Source organism: Microtus oregoni, unplaced genomic scaffold, assembly GCF_018167655.1.
Source record: "Microtus oregoni isolate MIOR12 unplaced genomic scaffold, Mior012 000081F_ref0000091, whole genome shotgun sequence".
NCBI lineage: Eukaryota > Metazoa > Chordata > Mammalia > Rodentia > Cricetidae > Microtus > Microtus oregoni.
This window is the reverse complement of record NW_024544541.1, coordinates 4,962,751-4,980,831: the sequence shown is the minus strand read 5'-3', so window position 1 is coordinate 4,980,831 and position 18,081 is coordinate 4,962,751. Positions and strand designations below refer to the sequence as shown.

The 18,081-nt window shown below is 44.8% G+C and overlaps 1 protein-coding gene across 1 annotated transcript; it reads right to left on the bottom strand.

The window, feature by feature from the left end:
* Positions 1–358: 358 nt before the first annotated feature.
* On the bottom strand, positions 359–9,837 carry LOC121441727 (arylacetamide deacetylase-like 3). The gene is made up of 4 exons (XM_041642975.1): positions 9,667–9,837; positions 2,405–2,621; positions 1,713–1,776; positions 359–1,133 (listed from the first exon to the last, which is right to left on the bottom strand). Exons 1-4 carry the CDS (start codon positions 9,835–9,837, stop codon positions 359–361), a joined length of 1,227 nt encoding a protein of 408 aa, XP_041498909.1.
* Between the last annotated feature and the right edge of the window lie 8,244 nt (positions 9,838–18,081).

The following is an 18,081-nucleotide window of genomic DNA, read 5'->3' as shown; positions in this document are numbered from 1 at the left end:
ACTTGGGCATCAGAGTTCTACATCCTGAGCCACACTGGCAAAGCTCAGTGAGACTGTACACAACACACCTGTTTTCTTCCAGGTCAAGTCTAACAGATACACCTATCATACAGTCTCAATCAGCCTAGACAGCCTGACTTCTAGCTAAGGGGATTCTGGACAAGCTTCATGCAGATTCAGTCTCTCAAATGGATGCTGAAGATGGTCAGCTCAGACTTTCCCCAAGAGTGAACAAGGACGTAGAGTCTCACTGCATTCTCCCCAGGCTGTCTCTTCTCTATTCATCGTAAAGACCATACATTGTACTCTTCTAGGACCCAAACTATGTTGGTGGAGCCACCACAGGAAGGGATGAGGGTCACAACTTTCTAATAAACTGGATAACCACATCCATAATTCTTGAGGAGCAAGGGAAAGTCAAGAAGCCAAAGTCAAGGGTATTAAGCACTCCATGGAAACCATCCTCCATGTGGTGCCACGTCACAGGCACCCCCAGATCTTCCAGCCTCTTCTTGTATAAGAGGGAATGGTCCCGAAGAAGGTCATACTCGCAGCTCACAATGCAGGTTTCTGGGAGCCGAGACACTATATCATCTTCTGCAATGAGGGGCGAGCATACTGAGTTCAGTGTGAGGTTTATCTCCTGGTAAGCGTCTTCATTCACAGGTCCTGGGGGTATGTATTGGTAGCCTCGCTTCTTAAACCTCTCTGGGATGTTTTCTGAGCCCAACCACTTTCTGTATTTCTCCCAGACTTCCGGAGGCAAATGGGTACCATTCTTGATGGCATTTTTCCAGGAAGTCCTCAAGTCTAGGTGACAACACCAACAATAAAAGGCCAGATTCCAAGAGAGCAGTGGAATGTTGGCGTTCTGTTGATAAGAAGGGCCCCGGAAATCTATGCTTTGCAGTGAAGAGTAGATCAAAATCTGAGCCCGGATCTGGGGGAGATCTCCTTGCTTCAGAAATTCTTGACAAATCACAGTGGCTGCGTTCCCTCCCACGCTGTCACCACAGACCACAACCCGAGCCGGGTCCACTCCATACACCTGCAATGACTTCAGAAACTGGGTGGTGGCTGCGATACAGTCGTCTTTCATCACTGGGTACTTGTACTTGGGAGACTTTCTGTATCTGAAGTGGAATCAAGGACCAGAGATTATGTTCGATGCCCAGTCAAACCCAAAGGACCCTTGTCTAACGTCTCGTATCTCAAATCCCTTTTTGACACCTGAACAGGAGGAGATAGGCAAGGACCCAAACACACAGTAGACATAAAGCCTTCACGCCTGCCACTCGGGCTCAGAGGAGGCAATTGCACTTGAAAATGGATGTGATATTGTTCAGATGTTCCAGTGGGCATGCAGGGCACTGCTGGCTTTAGGTAGAGGAGATGCTATGTCTGCTATGGGCAGGGCTGTTAGACCTAAGGAACTCTTCGAGCCAAAATCAAAGTGCCATCCCCATTCCCACCAGCCTCCAAAAGACAGAGTAAAATGATGCCTTAATCCACAAAGATTTCATGCACCAAGGCAGGGGCTTCAGTCCACCGTCCCGCTCTCCTCTGTTCCTTGCTTCTCCTTACTGGGTCCTCACAGCCCAGCCCTCCCCCATTCTCCTCTCCAGTTCCATCTGCTTCAGGTTTAAACTCCAGACACTGTCACTCCAAATCAGGGCTGTCTGCTTTATGTGTTCCATTAGCCCCTTTCTCACCCAACTGCCAAAACAACAGAGCCGCAGTCCTTGGACAAACGTAAGCATATGTTGTGGTGCGTTCCTGTAAAACAAATCAAACGTCACATTATTAGGACATTTTCCTCTCTGCAGCCCTTGTGGCCATTCTTCTCTTGTAAACAGAGTGCCTAAGTTAGCTGAGCAGCCATAAAATAACCTCTGACTGTTGAGTAAATATCCTTCCAACTCCTCACTGTTTTGCTTCTGTGGGCTGCGAGGACAGCATTCTCCAAGATGCCCATGACCCACTGAGCATCAACACTTATCAAAAGTGGATAGATCACAGTGGCTCAGTGTGTGAGAGTGGTATCAGTTTAGGAAGAGGTCAGACCATTGCACAGTATACCACCAAAGTGATCTGTGCCTACTAATTGTCCTGGGTTTTCTTAGGCATAACATTAAACCATCTACAGGGAGAATGACCATCCTTCCTTTAAGATTTATGTTACTTTTCCTGTTGTGGATATGTTGTACACACATGTGTGAAGGTGTGTCAGGCAGTTGTATGATGTCATAGATGGGTGTTAGGAACCAAACTTGGGTCCTTTGGAAGAGCCGCAAGTGCTCTTACCTACTGAGCCATCTCTCCAGCTCCTACAAAGTGACCATTGTTTAAGCCTACTTAGCAGGATGACAAGGGCCTTAAGGAAGCCAGAAAAAAACTTTCTTACTTAAGCTCCCTAGGATGGTTCCACCACCATGGAAGAAGATGATGCCAGGCCTAAGAGTGGAGGAGTGTTCCTTAGGCTGGTATAGTTTCACAGGAATTGTCCCAAAGCGAAGATCCGTGACCACAACATCAGGATCTCTCTTGAGGGGCTTCAGATCATGCACAAAACTGGCAAACTGGGGTGCATAACACAGTCCCAGCTTCTCAAAAATCATCCCCTGTCAGAGAGAGAAGAGACAATAGGTTAAGATTATGTATCAGTCATTTTGCATGCAGCCCGGAGCCTGTCAGACACACCTACCCTCCCCAGGATCAGACTGGACCCCAGACGTGCATTTCCGCTGTCTCTCAGCCTCCGCATGAGGCATCTGCAGGTAAAGCCACACCTACCCAGGCCCATGTGGCTCCATCACCAGACCGACTCCTCTCAATCACACTCTCCCCAGACACTTTACCTGCCAGACACGACAAACTAGGCTTCTGGCTAATCCATGAGACTCCCTTTTAAAGACTCCTGTTCTACCTGGGGTCTGGGTGTGGTCTTCTCTCCAGGGAAGACAGCCTGGGTCTCCCAAATATGTATTGCTATGGAGATGATGTTTTTGAAGAGGGAGAAAGAGGTGTTTTCTCGCCTTTCCAGAGCAATTACTGAAATCTTTCTGGAAAATACATATCGTGAAAGGCTTTTCTCTTTAGGAAAATTAAGAATGAGGGTAGAAGTGGGAAGGTGTATGTGTTTGACCACATGGTCAGGGATGTCAATACCGGTGGTGGCAAATGAGGCTTCTTCAGGTTATTGTGCTATCTTTGAGATCAAGGTAAATGTTTCCAAAAGAAATATGAATATTAACAAAGAACAACATTCTTCTTTTTTAAAAACATTATTATTATTTTTAAATATTTATTTATTTATTATGTATACAATATTCTGTCTGTATGCCTGAAGGCCAGAAGAGGGCGCCAGACCTCTTTACAGATGGTTGTGAGCCACCATGTGGTTGCTGGGAATTGAACTCAGGACCTTTGGAAGAGCAAGCAATGCTCTTAACCGCTGAGCCATCTCTCCAGCCCCAGAACAACATTCTTCTATATTCATAAACCAGTGTCTCACTCCACCATCACCAGAGAAGCTTCCTCCTGCAGGAGGTTGGAATAAATACAGAGACCAACAACTGGGAAATATGCAGAAAGTGAGAGACCTTGGAACACTCTGTTCTAAATGGGATGTCTCCATCAAAGCCTTCTCTGAGGGCACAGGAGGAATAGGTAAGAGCTGGTGGGGGTAGCTGATGCCAAGGAAACCGTGTCTTCCAGGCAGAACAGGACTGGCACAAATATGAACTCACATAGACTGTGGCAGCATACACAAGGTCCAAGCTAGATAGGGTCCCCAGTGCTGAGAGGGGAAGTGGACACCAGCCCCATCCCTAACCAAGATACTATCTCCAATTCACAACCACTCAAAAAAGAAAAGAGTTTTCTCTAATGGAGTCTCTTTGGGTATACACACCATATTTAAGGGCAGTTCCATACCCAGAAGTAGATGGGCAACACAAAATAACTCAATAATGTTTTTAGAAATGTTTTGTCTCATAATGCTTTTGTGGGGCTTTTAAAAACAAACAGACAAAAAAAACCCAACTTTGCTTGTATTTTGATTATCTGTTATGGTTTTCAGTTTCGAATTTGTGTGTGTGTTTGTGTATGTTTCTCTTGCTTTTTCTTTTTTTTTTCTCCTGCTTTTTCTTTGTTTTTGCCCCTTCCTATTTTTCTTTTTCTTTATTTCTTTCATTTTCTTATTTTCAGGTAGGGTTTCTCTGTGCAGCCTTAGCTGTCCTGGAACTCACTCTGTAGACCAGACTGGTCTCCAACTCAGAGATCCCTGCTTCCCAAGTGCTGGGATTTAAGGTGTGCACCACCACTGCCTGGCTTCCGTTTGTTTTCCTATTTGCTTTTATTCTGGTTTGTTTGTTCTTCATTGGCCTGTTTGTTTTCTAAAGAAAGAGAGAAAAGAGGCATGGAGTCAAATGGCTGGGGAAATAGGGAGAATCTGAGAGGAGATGAGGGAGAGGAAACCATGAATGGAATATGCTGTATGAAAAATCATTTTCAAACAAATAAATAAGCGGGTACTCCCCGGATCTTTCCAGTAGTTTCTAGTCCTAAATCCCAGCCCTCTGGACTGTGATTGAAGCCTGTGGACTCACCTCAGAACATTTTTTTCCCTTTTGGTATGTCTACAGTGTGTTGGATGTATGTGCTGTATGTATTTACTAATACAGGTATATGCACATCTGTGTGTGTATGAGGAGACCAGAGGTCAACACTAGGTGTCATTCCTCGACCGCATCATCTTTATTTATTTAATGATTTATTATTTTAGTGTATTTATTTATTTGTGGGTGTGTGGGGGGGTACACATGAGCCACAGTACATGCGCAGAGATCAGAGGACAGCTTGGCGGAGTCTGTTCCGTCTTCCACCATGTGGAAGTTCTAGAAGGGATAGAACTTGGACCATCAGGGTGGTACCAACTGACATTAGCTACCGCACCATCTCACAGACCCATCTAGTTTATTTTTTGAGACAGGGTCCCTTACTGATCTCATCAGTTGGACTGGAAGTTCATTCTCATCAATGAACTTCAAGGATTCTCTTGTCTCTGTGCCTCCCTCCGTTCCCCGGGCACAGGCTTAAACCATCATGCTAGGTCTGTGCTTGGCTTCTCATGATCTGAACTCAAGTTCCCGTGCTTGGGCAGTGGGCACTTTACAGGCTGCACCATCTTCCCAGTGCCACAGAACATTCTTTAAAATATATCATAAATACAAGAAATTCACCCAGGAAGGCAGTTTCATCTCCTTGGAGCCATCAGACAAATGGTATGTATGCTGTAACGATGCGCACGCTTGAACATATGCACACACATGAACATGCCGTTGGACAGCACCCTGGTCTCAAAGGGATAAGGCTACCACTTTCTGTAGCACACAAAATAATCCCTCAGTCAAAACATTTGTTATTCTTCTTATGAGAGAGTTACATTTCTGCCCTGGAGACCGTGTTCTGCTAACCTCCAGGCTCCTAACCCCCGTTGGCAGGAGATGCTGTATAGGTTAGCAGTGAAAAGGGGGTAATTTGTATCCTTACTCATCAAAGCTATGGGCTGCTTGCATTCTGACTCTTGAGTAAGCAAGTCCATGTCTCCCCCTCTGCCTTGCTGTGCTTTCCTCCTGGGTCGGGCCCTTGTATGAAACCCTTTGCAGTTAGAGTCCTTTGGGCCAGCCCCTGCCCTCTGCTACTATGGACTGCAAGCTCCCCAGAGGGAGACTCTGCCTCTTTTATTCCCCCCCCCCCCCCCTATCTCTGGGCTCAGATCCTGGGCCAGGACACACAGTGGTTGCTTAACATTCCATTACAGAAAGAATCAACAGTAACAGCGGGCAATGTGCAAGCAGGGCTTATCCTAGCCCAGAGGTTGCAATATGCCCTCTGGATAGCTCAACTCTGGGATCCTCGAGAAATGTCAGACTGTAGGGGCTGCTATGATTCCCTGTTTAGCACACAGGGAAACTGAGTCATGATAACTAGGAACCTGGACTGTAGACTACAAAAGAAAATGACAGAGGGAAAATCATGGATTCTAGTCTGACCGTGTGTAAAAACAGGCCCAGGGTGCTGTTTGTTTTAAATGTGCCAGTACATTACACTTGACATAATGATCTCCAGTTGCATCAGTTTCCTAAAAATACTCCCTCTCTCTTTAATGCTTGAGTAAAACTCTATTGTGTCTGAGTGTGGTGGTGCACACCTTTAATCCCAACACTCAAGAGACAGACACAGGCAGACGTCTCTATTGTGTCTGAGTGTGGTGGTGCACACCTTTAATCCCAACACTCAAGAGACAGACACAGGCAGACATCTCTGTAGTTGAAGGCAAGCCTGGCCTATATAGTGAGACCTTGTCTCATTTCTTTTCACTGTGCATTTCCTCCTGTGTGTTTTCTTCATCCATTCATCTCTTGATCGATGTCAAGGGTGGTTTCCGTTCCTGCCTGTTGTGAATAGAGCAGCAGTGAACATGGATGCTCAGATGTCTGTGTGGTAGGAGACAGGGTCCTCAGGGTGTTAGAGTAAGTGAGGTGACCCAGATTCAGGACAGAAACCATGCTCTCTCATATCTGGATCACCTAGTCATTTTTATGCGTGTGTGTAAAAATGGTTGGGAGTGTGGCTGTGAGCTAGAAATAAGAAGGGGGCCGTGAGAAGGGAGAAACCCATACCCATAACGTAAATGAATTTTACTGTTTTTAAAAAGTGTGTTCTAGCTGGGATCATCCTTAGGATGACTGGGAATTTCTCTAGTGCCAGGTTTCTTGCTAGCCCCATAATGGCTCCCTCAATCAAAATATCTCTTTCCTTGCTCTCATCTCTGTCCTTCCTCCATCTCAACTACCCCGTTCCCTCAAGCACTTCTCCCTGCTTCCCTCTCCCCTACTCTTCTCCTTCTGCCCTCCCTTTCCCTCAACCCCCATACTCCCAATTTTATCAGGTGATCTTGTCTATTTATCCTTCCCAGGAAGAGCTATGTATGTTTTTCTTAGGGTTCACCTTGTTCCTTAGCTTCTCTAAAATCATGAACTTTAGGCTCAATATCCTTTGCTTTACATATCCACTTATGAGTTAGTACATACCATGTTCATCATCTTTCTGGATCTGGTTACCTCACTCAGGATGTTTTTTCTAGTTTCATCCATTTGCATGCAAATTCCAAGCCCTAAGCAATAGAGGAGAGGTTGCCTGAACTGGCCTTACTCTGAAGTCAGACTGAAGACTATCTTACATATCACCATGGAACCTTCATCCAGCAACTGATGGAAAAAGAGGCAGAGACCCGCAGCAGAACACTGGGCTGAACTTCAAAAGTCCAGTTGAAGAGTGGGAGGAGTGAGAATATGAACAAAGAGGTCAAACCATCATCGGTACACCCACTGAAACAGTCTACCTGAGCTAATGGGAGCTCACCAACTCCAGCCAGAAGGAACCAGCATAGGTTCAAACTAGTCCCTCTGAGTGTGGATAACAGTTGCATGGCTGGGGCAGACCGCAGGGCCACTGGCAGTGGCACCAGGATTTATCCCTACTGCTTGTACTGGCTCTTTGGGAACCTATTCTCTTTGGATGGCTACCTTGCTCAGCCTAAATATAGTAGGGAGGGCTTTGAACCTTCTCCAAAGCAAAGTGCCTTACCCTATCTGAAGACTGGATGGGGGGTGGGATAGGGGGTAGGCGGAGGGAGGAAGGGAAGGAGTGGAAACTGGGATTGGTATGTAAAATGAAAAAAGATAGTTTGTTTTCTTTTGTTTTTAAAGGTATATTTTATGGTTCTGCTCATGTCTTGAGCTAATTTACTAATTTACTTTCTGTTTTCTTGCTTTTGTTGTTTGCTGACTCTAATTAGTAGGTTTGTAGTTACTGGAGCCCAAAAACTCATCCCTTCGCAAATTACCCAGGACTAATAAAAAAAAAGAGAGAGAGAGAGAAAGAGATTGGACTTTCCTTCTGTGTTAATTGGGTACCATAGTTTGCACAATTCCATGTTTCTCAGGCTTTCATTTGGAAATGGCCCCAGGGTGATGCTATTTATAGGTAATAGAGCCTCTGCAAAGAAGGCTGAGAGGTGCTGAGATCACTGGGGATATAGACCACTCGGGGAAGGTAGAGGATAAAGTCGAAATCTACAGAATGGGAAAAGATCTTCACCAACCCCACATCAGACAGAGGGCTGATCTACAAAATATAAAAAGAACTCAAGAAATTGATCAACAAAAGAACAAATCATCCAATAACCAAACAGAGAACTCTCAACAGAGGAATCTAAAGTGGCTGAAAGACACTTGAGGAAATGCTCAGCATCCTTAACCATCAGAGAAAAACAAATCAAAACAACTCTGAGATTCCATCTTACACTTGCACAAATGGCCAAGATCAAAAACACTGATGACAACTTATGCTGGAGAGGTTGTGGGGTAAAGGGAACACTCCTCCATTGCTGGTGGGAGTGCAAATTGACACAGCTGCTTTCAATATCAGTATGGAAATTTCTCAGAAGATTAGGAAACAACCTACCTCAAGACCAGCAATACCACTTTTGGGTATATTTCCAAAGTATACTCAATCATACCTCAAGGACATGTGCTCAACTATGTTCATAGCAGCATTGTTTGTCATAGCCAGAACCTGGAAACAACCTAAATGCCCCTCGACTGAATAATGGATAAAGAAAATGTGGTACATTTACACAGTGGAGTACTATACAGCAGAAAAAAATGACGACATCTTGAAATTTGGAGGCAAATGGATGGATCTAGAAAACATCATATTGAGTGAAGTAACCCAGACCCAGAAAGACAAATATAATATCTACTCAGTCATAAGTGGCTTTTAGACATAAAGCAAAGAAAAAGCAACCTGCAATTCATAATCACAGAGAATATAGACAACAAAGAGGATCCTAAGAGAGACATACTTAGATCTAATCTACATGGGAAGTAGATAAAGACAAGATCTCCTGAGTAAATTGGAAGCATGGGGATCACGGGAGAAGGAAGAAGGGGAGGGGAGAGGAAGGGAATGGAGCAGAGAAAAAAATATAGCTTAATAAAAACAATTTTTAAAAAAAAGATCGAAGTCTAAGCTAGGCAATCTGAAGGCAGAGACAGGCAGATCTTGGAGTTTCAGGCTAACCTGGTCTACAGAGTGGGTTCCTGGACAGCTGAGACCACACAGAGAAACCCTGTCTCAAAAACAAAACAAAAAAAGAACAAAGTCTAATGACATATATTCTCTAAAATACACAGCGAAGCCCATTGCTTTGTATAATAAATACTAGATGACTTTAAAGAAAAGGCACTGTGGGACCTCAGCCTTCTTCTTCCTCTTTTGTTCCTTGGGACATGAGAAGATTTCCTCAGTCCTATACTCCTACTGGAATATACTCTCTTTCCCCAGGCCCAGTACACTGAAGCTAACATAACAAGCTACAACCTCAGAAAACATGAGCCTAAATCAACCTTTTTTGCATTGTAAACCCATTGTCTTGGGTATTTTGTTACAGTAATAAGAAGTCGACTGAAACATGAAGAATATTTACTTTCTCTTTACATACTTTGAATCATTAGTATTGAAGCATCCAGTGTTTGCTTTTTCCTCACTTCTGTCCTCAGTCCTCAGGCAAAGGAGGCAAGCAAAACCTAAACTCACCCACGTCATGGTCAGATGTAAAAGGCAGCTGAGGATCCTCAGCCTGACAGGATGAGTGATGCCTTCAGGGATGTGTTCAGTCCAAAACTGTATACAGACCACCCACAGCAGGACTCCCAGCGAGAACGTAGCAACAGCGGCTACAAGGAGTGTCAGGGCCAGAACCACCATGCTGCTTCTGCTTCAGAGGAGGCCAAGTGTCGTTTGTGCCTGTCACAGGCCCTGGAAGATGCAGTGCAACCCAGTAGGCCTCTTATATATCACCAGCTTCTCTCCCCTCCTCCCTGCTTCTAGTAAACACCAGCCCACAGCCCAAACTTGGAGTCGCTGACACAGAGGAGGGTGTGGTTCTAGATGAGCTGCGGTGCAGAGGAGAAAGTGGCTCCTTATCGGCTCATTCATTTGGAAAGAGATCTCAAGAGCTCCCATTTAAATCCTGGCATTGCTACTAGACATTGCATTGGGTAAGCCACGGAGTTACCGTAGTCATAGACAGTTCCACAAACGTCATCGCCCACACCTAACTCTAGTCTTGCCACACTTACTATTCCTTACCTGGATGAGGGCCTTTGCGCTTGCTGTTTCTCTGTGCAGCAACTCCTGCCCCCCACTCCCCCCACACACAAATGCCGTCCGGGCTCTATGCTTCCTATCCCGCCAGTTGCTGCTCAAATGTCACTTTCTGTCTAGCTAGCTATTTAAAACAGTAATACTAGCCGGGCGGTGGTGGCGCATGCCTTTAATCCCAGCACTCGGGAGGCAGAAGCAGGCGGATCTCTGTGAGTTCGAGGCCAGCCTGGTCTACAAGAGCTAGTTCCAGGACAGGAACCAAAAGCTACAGAGAAACCCTGTCTCAAAAATTAAAAATAAATAAATAAAGCAGTAATACTTCACTACCGACAGCCCCCTGGTCCTTTCTGTTTAATTCTCATCTGCGGCTTTTATTGTCACTCAGGATGCCAGTCCCTTGCCTGTAGAACACACGTTTTGAATGCAGAAATGTTTATGTTGTTGCTGCTTTAAGATTTGTTTATTTTTACTTTTCTGTTACGTGTATCTTGCCTGAATGTACATCTGTCTGTGCACCATGACTGCTGGTGCCCTGGATGCCATAAGAAGGTGTCAGATCCTCTGAAATAGAGTTACAGATGGTTGTGAGCTACCATGTGGGTGCTGGAAATTGAATCCAGGTCCTCTTCGTGAGCAACCAATACTCTGCACCACAGAGCCATCTCTCTAGCCCCTTACACAGTTCAAAGACCCTGGCTTAGGAATTGGTGCTGCCCACAGTGGCCTGGGTCTGTCTCACATCAAGTAATTTATTTAAGACCATCCCCCACAGGTATGACCACAGGCCAATCGAATGTGGGCAATCCCTCATGGAGACTTTCTTCCCAGTTGATTCAGGACTGTGTTAATTCGATGATTAAAGCCGACCATCACAGGGAGACAGGAGACAGGGGCCATGCCCCCATTGTTATGATTATATAGAACCTCCTTGCTAGGAAAGGTTATGAAAGCTGCCTTAGCATCTGACCTGACCTAGAAAGCAAGCATATTTAAGCTTCTCTGTTTTACAATGGAGAGGAAAGACCTGTTCATCAATCCTTCCATTTGGTGTAGCTTTGCATTGGCCTGGTAGAGAACCAGACCCTACTCCAGCCTTTGAAAAACGGAGATGAGCGCACGCAAGCAGGCAGTTGAGTGCGCATGCGCTAAGTTTTCTCTCTGTTCTCGCCTGCAGCTGTTTGCAGTTTCTGCCTCGATTTCCCCACAATGATGGACTGTACGCCGAAGTAAACCCTTTTCTTCCCTAAATTGCTTTTCATCAGTGTGTTTTATGATAGCCACAGAAATGAAGCTAGAACATTCTCCAACCTGGTGAGGAAGCAGAAGCTTTCAAACAAAGGGATTTTGCCTCTCAAGAGTCAGCGGGACCGGGGCTGGAGAGATGACTCAGTGGTTAAGAGCACTGGCTGTTCTTCCAGTGGTCCTGAGTTCAATTCCCAGCAACCACATGGTGGCTCACAACCTTCTATGATAAGATCTGGCACCCCCTTCTGGCCTTCAGGCAGAACAACTGCATACAAAATAAATCTTAAGGGTGGGGGGGAGAGTCAGCGGAACAATGCCTGGAGATACTGTGGTTGACAGATGAGTTGGGCATTAGCAGCTCAGAGACAGACGCCAGAGATGTGCTAAGCATCTCTACACTTAAGTTGGCCCCTGCCACGCAGAAGTGTCTGGTTTAGCATATCGACACACCTGTGTCAGGGGCGCTTGGATTGGAATGTTGGGTCTGCTCAGTGCCAAGCATTCTAACAAGGGGCAAGTTACTGACAGTTTCTCAACCTTTCCTCGGGGGTTGGTTGAGTACACCCAAACACATCATCAGCTGCAAAGCATTAGTATGAGTGTGCCATGCCACAGACTCAACAGGTGGCAGTGGCAAAAACAACGACCAACACATTTCCTCCATGTTCTTCATTCATATCCCTCGTGCGCCCACAAGAGTGCAGTGCTCTGGCCCCCCTGAAAGGGGATGGAACTAAGGATGCAACCTGACCAGTGGGGTGTGAGTGGGGATGCTGGAGCCCCTGCCTAGGCATGGAGCATCTACACGGTCCTCCAATGCCTGGCTGTAGAGCATCTACAGAGTGTTGGGATCTTTCTGGAAAGGGACGGCTCCTGGTAGTCTTATCAGGTCACAGCCCTATGGTGAGCTTGGAGGGGAGTGGTATGGGGCAATGTGGGGAGAAAACTGAGAGGGCGCATTTTTTGCAAGATATTGTGGGAACATTACATAAAGCTGCAGAGAGGCAAGGTTGCTTGTTCTGGCAGCCACCTTTCACCGTGGCTGTTTCAGCAACAGCTGGCATCAGCCGTACTAGATTCTAGATCCGGTTTAACTACACCCCACTCTTGCAGATTTCTTTCTGGTTTTATCCCTTGTGTTCATTTTGCTCTGGATTCTACCCAAAGCTGTTGGCTCTGGTAGTTAACCTGTAAGGTCCCCCACATTCCCATCCATACCTCCAGCCGTAGTGTGAGAAGAGCTGCTGTGGAGGAAGGACCACAGAAAAGAAGGTCATTGCTCGTGGTCTTCCCAGCTTCTGTGTGGAAAACAGCCCTGGGAAGATGGCAATCTTCTCTCTTTCTCTCTCTGCCTGCCTGTCTGACTACCTGTCTCTGTCTCTCTCCCTCAGTTTATTCATCTGTAGACTAAAGTCTGAGCTTTGTTCTCCCCCTCTGTGTCAAGCCCTGGGCCAAATCCTTTGCATATGTTAAGGTGTGATGGTGCATTCCCACATATTCAGGTTTAACTTGTTGGTCCATAAATCAGGGCTCAGTCACCCTTGACACTGTTTCAGGGCTCTGCTGCTTCTAAATCACTGGCGTTAAAGCCAAATACTGGTCTTTTGTGAACTCACCTGTGTTGGCTAGTTGTTTGTCAACTCGACACAAACTTGAATCATGTGGGAAGAGAGACTTTCAATAGAGAAAAATGTCACCATAAGATTTGCCTGTAGGCAAGTCCGTAGTGCTTTTTCTAGATTGAGGATTGATGTTGGAGGGCCCAGTCCCCTGTGGACCATGCCACCCCTGGGCAGGTGGCACAGAGTTGTACAAGAAAACAAGCTGAGCAAGTTAGGAGGATCAGATCAATAAACATTTATCCCCCATGGCTCTGCTTTAGTTCCTGGACCCAGGTTCCTGCCTTGAGTTTCTGGACCAACTTCCCCAGGCTGTGACCTGAGAGTGGTAAGCTTAAATAAGCCCTTTCCTCCTCAAGTTGTTTTGGGGCATGGTGTTTCACGACAGCAATAGAAACGCTAACTAAGACATCCCCTCCTTGGAACAGCTAGGCATAACATCCCTGGCTCACTCTACTGACCTCCACACCCAACATGGATGTCAAAGAAAAGTTGTGGTGGCCAATTTGACGTAGGGTGGCACTAGATTCATACCTACATATATAACCCATCACTTAGAGCTCTTTCCTGTAAGACTGGAGAGACAGTTCAATCCATAAAATGTTTTCATGCAAGCATGGGGGCCCGAGTTTGGATTCCCAACATCTATGTGAAAAGCCACTTATAGCAGTCCACGCCTGCGATCCTCAGCATTGGAATGGGCAGGAAGACAGGACTGGAATGGGCAGGAGGACAGCATTGGAATGGACAGGAGGACTCTTGAAGCTTGCTGGCTTGCTAGTCTAGCTGAAGAGGTAAAAGACCAGGTTCAGTGAAAGACCCATCTCAAAAAATGAGATGGAAATCTGTCAAGACAGATCAGTAGATAAGAGTTTGTCACCATGCCTGATAACCTGAGTCTGATACCTGAGACCCACTTTGTGGAAGGAGAGAACCAACTTCCACAAGTTGTCCTCTGATTTCCACAGGTATGCTCTCTCTCTCTCTCTCTCTCTCTCTGTCTCTCTCTCTCTCTTTCTCTCTTTCTCTCTGTCTCTCTCTCTCTCTCTGTCTCTCTCTTTCTCTCTTTCTCTCTGTCTCTCTCTCTCTCTCTGTCTCTCTCTCATACACACACACATACACACACACACACACACACGCAAACACACACGCACGCAGCTACTCACTGAATAACTCGTGTATGAATAGTGTTCTGGACTTGAATAAAGGTTTTCATTTAAATTTTGGTTATTATAGTGTGTGTGTTTGTGTGTATCCATATGTGTGTGTGTGTGTGTGTGTGTGTGTGAGAGAGAGAGAGAGAGAGAGAGAGAGAGAGAGATAAAGGAGTCAGGGATGTAGAATCAGAGGACAATTTTTTGAGTCAGTTATCTTCTTCTACCATGTGGTTTGTGACCAATTCAGGCTGTTAGCCTTGTGCAGCAAGCCTGGCCTTCTCTCTGGCTCCCAGTAAAGGCTCTGACCCACAGGCACTCTTCTGATGTGGGACACAGAAGAAAGTAACTGACAAACTGCCAATATAGGTGTAACTGTCTTTGAAATTTCCTGCTTCATGGAAATGTCTGCTAGATACTATGGGCCTATAGGCTAAAGATGGATGCCCTAACGGTACAAAGAACTTTGGGATGTCTCTATCATTTCTAGAGTTTTGGAAGTTGCTTACAATGTACTTCCTGTTTACTTAGGTAATATATCCTTTGGAGTCTTTGATGGGGTTGGAGAATTTATATTTTTCCTAAGTTATGATAAAAGATAAAGTAGAGATAAATATTGTAACTGTAATTCTTGCTTGATACCTGTTTTTTATATGTAGTTTTACTATGTTAAAGTTAAAGCTTTACTTTTTATTTAAACAGAAAAGGGGAAATGATGTGGGAGGTCTTTTTGTCTATATGTTGCTTTTATTGGGTAATGAATAAAGAAACTGCCTTGGCCTGTTGATAGGGCAGAACTTAGGTAGGTAGGAAAACTAAACCAAATGCTGGGAGAAAGAAGGGCAGAGTCAGAGAGAAGCCATGGAGACAGACAGATGGAACATTACCTGGTAAGCCACAGCCATGTGGCGATACACAGATTAATAGAGATGGGTTAATTGAGATATAAGAGTTAGCCAATAAGAAGTTAGAGCTAATGGGCTAAACAATGATTTGAATAATATAGTAGCTGTGTGTTTATTTTGGGGCTGAGCGGCTGGGAACCAACAAGGGCCCTCAAACAACACTCTTCTCCCAGTGAATTCAGCTGTTGGCTGCCTTCCTCTGATGGTTCTGCCAGGTATGCCACCCTCCTCTTTGGAACCTGTGGGCAGTACTATAATTCTGCTACTGCATGTGTTCTATTGAGTCACCCTCACGTGTCTCTTGTGAACAGCATCCTGAACCTGGCCTTCTGCCTAATCAGGTCTCTCCCAGCAAGTATCTTGATGAAGATGAGCCAGAAACAAACAAGACAAGAATCACAAAGGCTATCTGACCAAAGTTTCCCGCTACAGCTCAGACCCTCAGGCAGGAGTCTTCACAAGATGAAGGCGGGTGCCATGGAAAACATTGTATCTGTGATAACAAGGTCTCTTGAGGATAGGGCTTAGAGGCCAAGCCTTGTTCTAGACTCTTCAAGACTAGTTAGAAGAGAAACGACAACACATGTTCAGTTCCTCTGCTCTGTCTAGCATTTCAAGAGATTCGAGTCGTGTGCCCACTTTATGGATAAGAAAACTGAGCCTTGATAAAGCTAAACAGCTTTCAGAAAGTTAGAAAAACTCCTAAGTACTGGTCACAGGGGACTTCACAGGCAAGGGAGGCTCCTCCTGTACCCCCTTTTATGCAATGACAAGATTTCAGTTAACAAAGAAAACCCCTAGCGACCATACAGGTTTTAGCTGTCTGGTTTAAGGAGAAGCATGAACCATCAGGACACACTCTAAGCAGGAACGGCCCATGGCTTGCTCAATAGGCAGATGGTTGCAAATCTATGTTAGGCCAACGCTTGTTTCACAACAGAAAATCTTATTTTCTTATCTATGAAGACATACTGATATAAAAATTGTTCCAAGGGGCTGGAGAAATGGCTCAGAAAATAAAGGCGCTGGCAGTGCAAGTCTGACATCCTGATTCATCTCTGGAACCCGTGTTGGAAGAAAAGATCACACACCAATCATGGTGTTCACACACTTACATTCACACACACAGAATACTAATAATAAAAGTTCCGTGTGAGAGGCACCGGCGTGTGTGCCACTGAGGACCAGCTCTGAGGCTTTCTATGCAAGTACTCTACCACTGACCCACACCCACAGTCCCTAGAGTATTCTTTCTTACTTATTTATTTATTTTTTGTTGTTGTTGTTTTGTTTTTGTTTTTTGGTTTTTTGAATCAGGGTTTCTATGTAGCTTTGGGTGGCCTGTCCTGGAACTAGTTCTTGTAGACTAGGCTGGCCTTGAACTCACAGAGATCCGCCTACCTCTGCCTCCCAAGGGCTAGGATTAAAGGCACTACCACCTGGCTGCTGTTGGTGGTGGTGTTTTTTTATTTTATTGTTTTTTTTTTTTTTTTTGATATGGGTTCTTTCTATGTAGCCTCGGCTATTCTGGAACCAGGCTGGCCTCAAGCTCATAGAGATCCACCTGCCTCTGCTTCCAGAGTGATTGGATTAAAAGACAAAACAAAATCAATACCTCAAAAACAAACAAAAGTCAATATTGAAAAATAAACAATAATAAAACAGTGGAAACAGGACATGGTGCTCAAGTCTATAGTCCCAGCACATGAGAAATTGAGGCAAGAGGCCCACAGATTAAAGACCATCCTGGGGCAAGATCAAATCTCAAGAAACAGAAAAGTTTAACAAAAGGAAGAAAAAAGCCAGTGCTAAGACTCGCATTGGTGATGTTGTTGTTCTTAAAGTCAAGACATCACCTTGTCTCTTTTGAGACAAGGACTCACACTGGTAGCTCAGGCTGGCCTGTGAAGCATTATGTGTTCCAGGCTGGCTTTAAACTTGGGACAATCCTTCTCCTTCAGCCAATAAGTGCTGGGATTACAGATATGTGGCACAATTCTTCACTCACTTTTGAATCTAAGCCAGATTCACAGCTTCACATTTTTTTCTTAAATAAAATCCTCAAAATTGTATGAGCTCAAACCAAACCAAATCTAGAAGTGTGTGTGTATGTGTGTACACAGATGCATATGTATTTACATGGGATATTGTAACCTACTCTTCTTTTCCATACCAATGGATTTATTTGTGCAATTTTCAATGTCTACAAGATAAATAGAATAGTCATTATGTCATTTGTACTTGCATAATTGACTTAATCAATTACTGTTAGACGTCTAGATTGTATCTGATTTTCTTCTTCCATCTTTTGTAATAGTTACTGCAGTCGGAGAAAAAGAAAACCCAAGTGAGGATTGCTAAATTTAAAAAAAGAGAGAATACTTCCATATTTTTGATACATAGAGATATTATCTCTTAAAACAGCTGTGTCAACTTCTACCTCAATCCAGACTAGATCAGACACGATCATTCTTGTACTTGCAACACACCAATTGCTGGGATTGCATGTTCAGTTTAGTCGGCTTGACTTAAAATTTTTTCCTTTTTATTTATTAATCAAAAGCCAGCAGAATCCACCTCTGTTGACTTCCTCCCAGGGTTCCATTAGTTGCGTCAGTGTAGCAAAGGGCTCTTGGGTAAGGACTCACGCACTTGCGGTTCCATTTGGGTCTCTTTATTGCTGCATTCATTCTCATTTTCTTGCCCTAAATGTCTATAATTTCTTAGCACTAATTCTTTGTCTCAATTCTAATTCCAGTTCCAGTTCTCTGTTACCAATCTCTAGTCCAGCTCATTCTTGTTCTAGTTCCTCTTCAGTCTCCCTTCCTTTTCCTGCATTCTCTAGCCTTCTCTGTTCTTTACTCTTCCAGCCTTGTTTCCTCTGCAGTTACAGATTCCCAAGCACAGCTGCAGCTGCAGCTG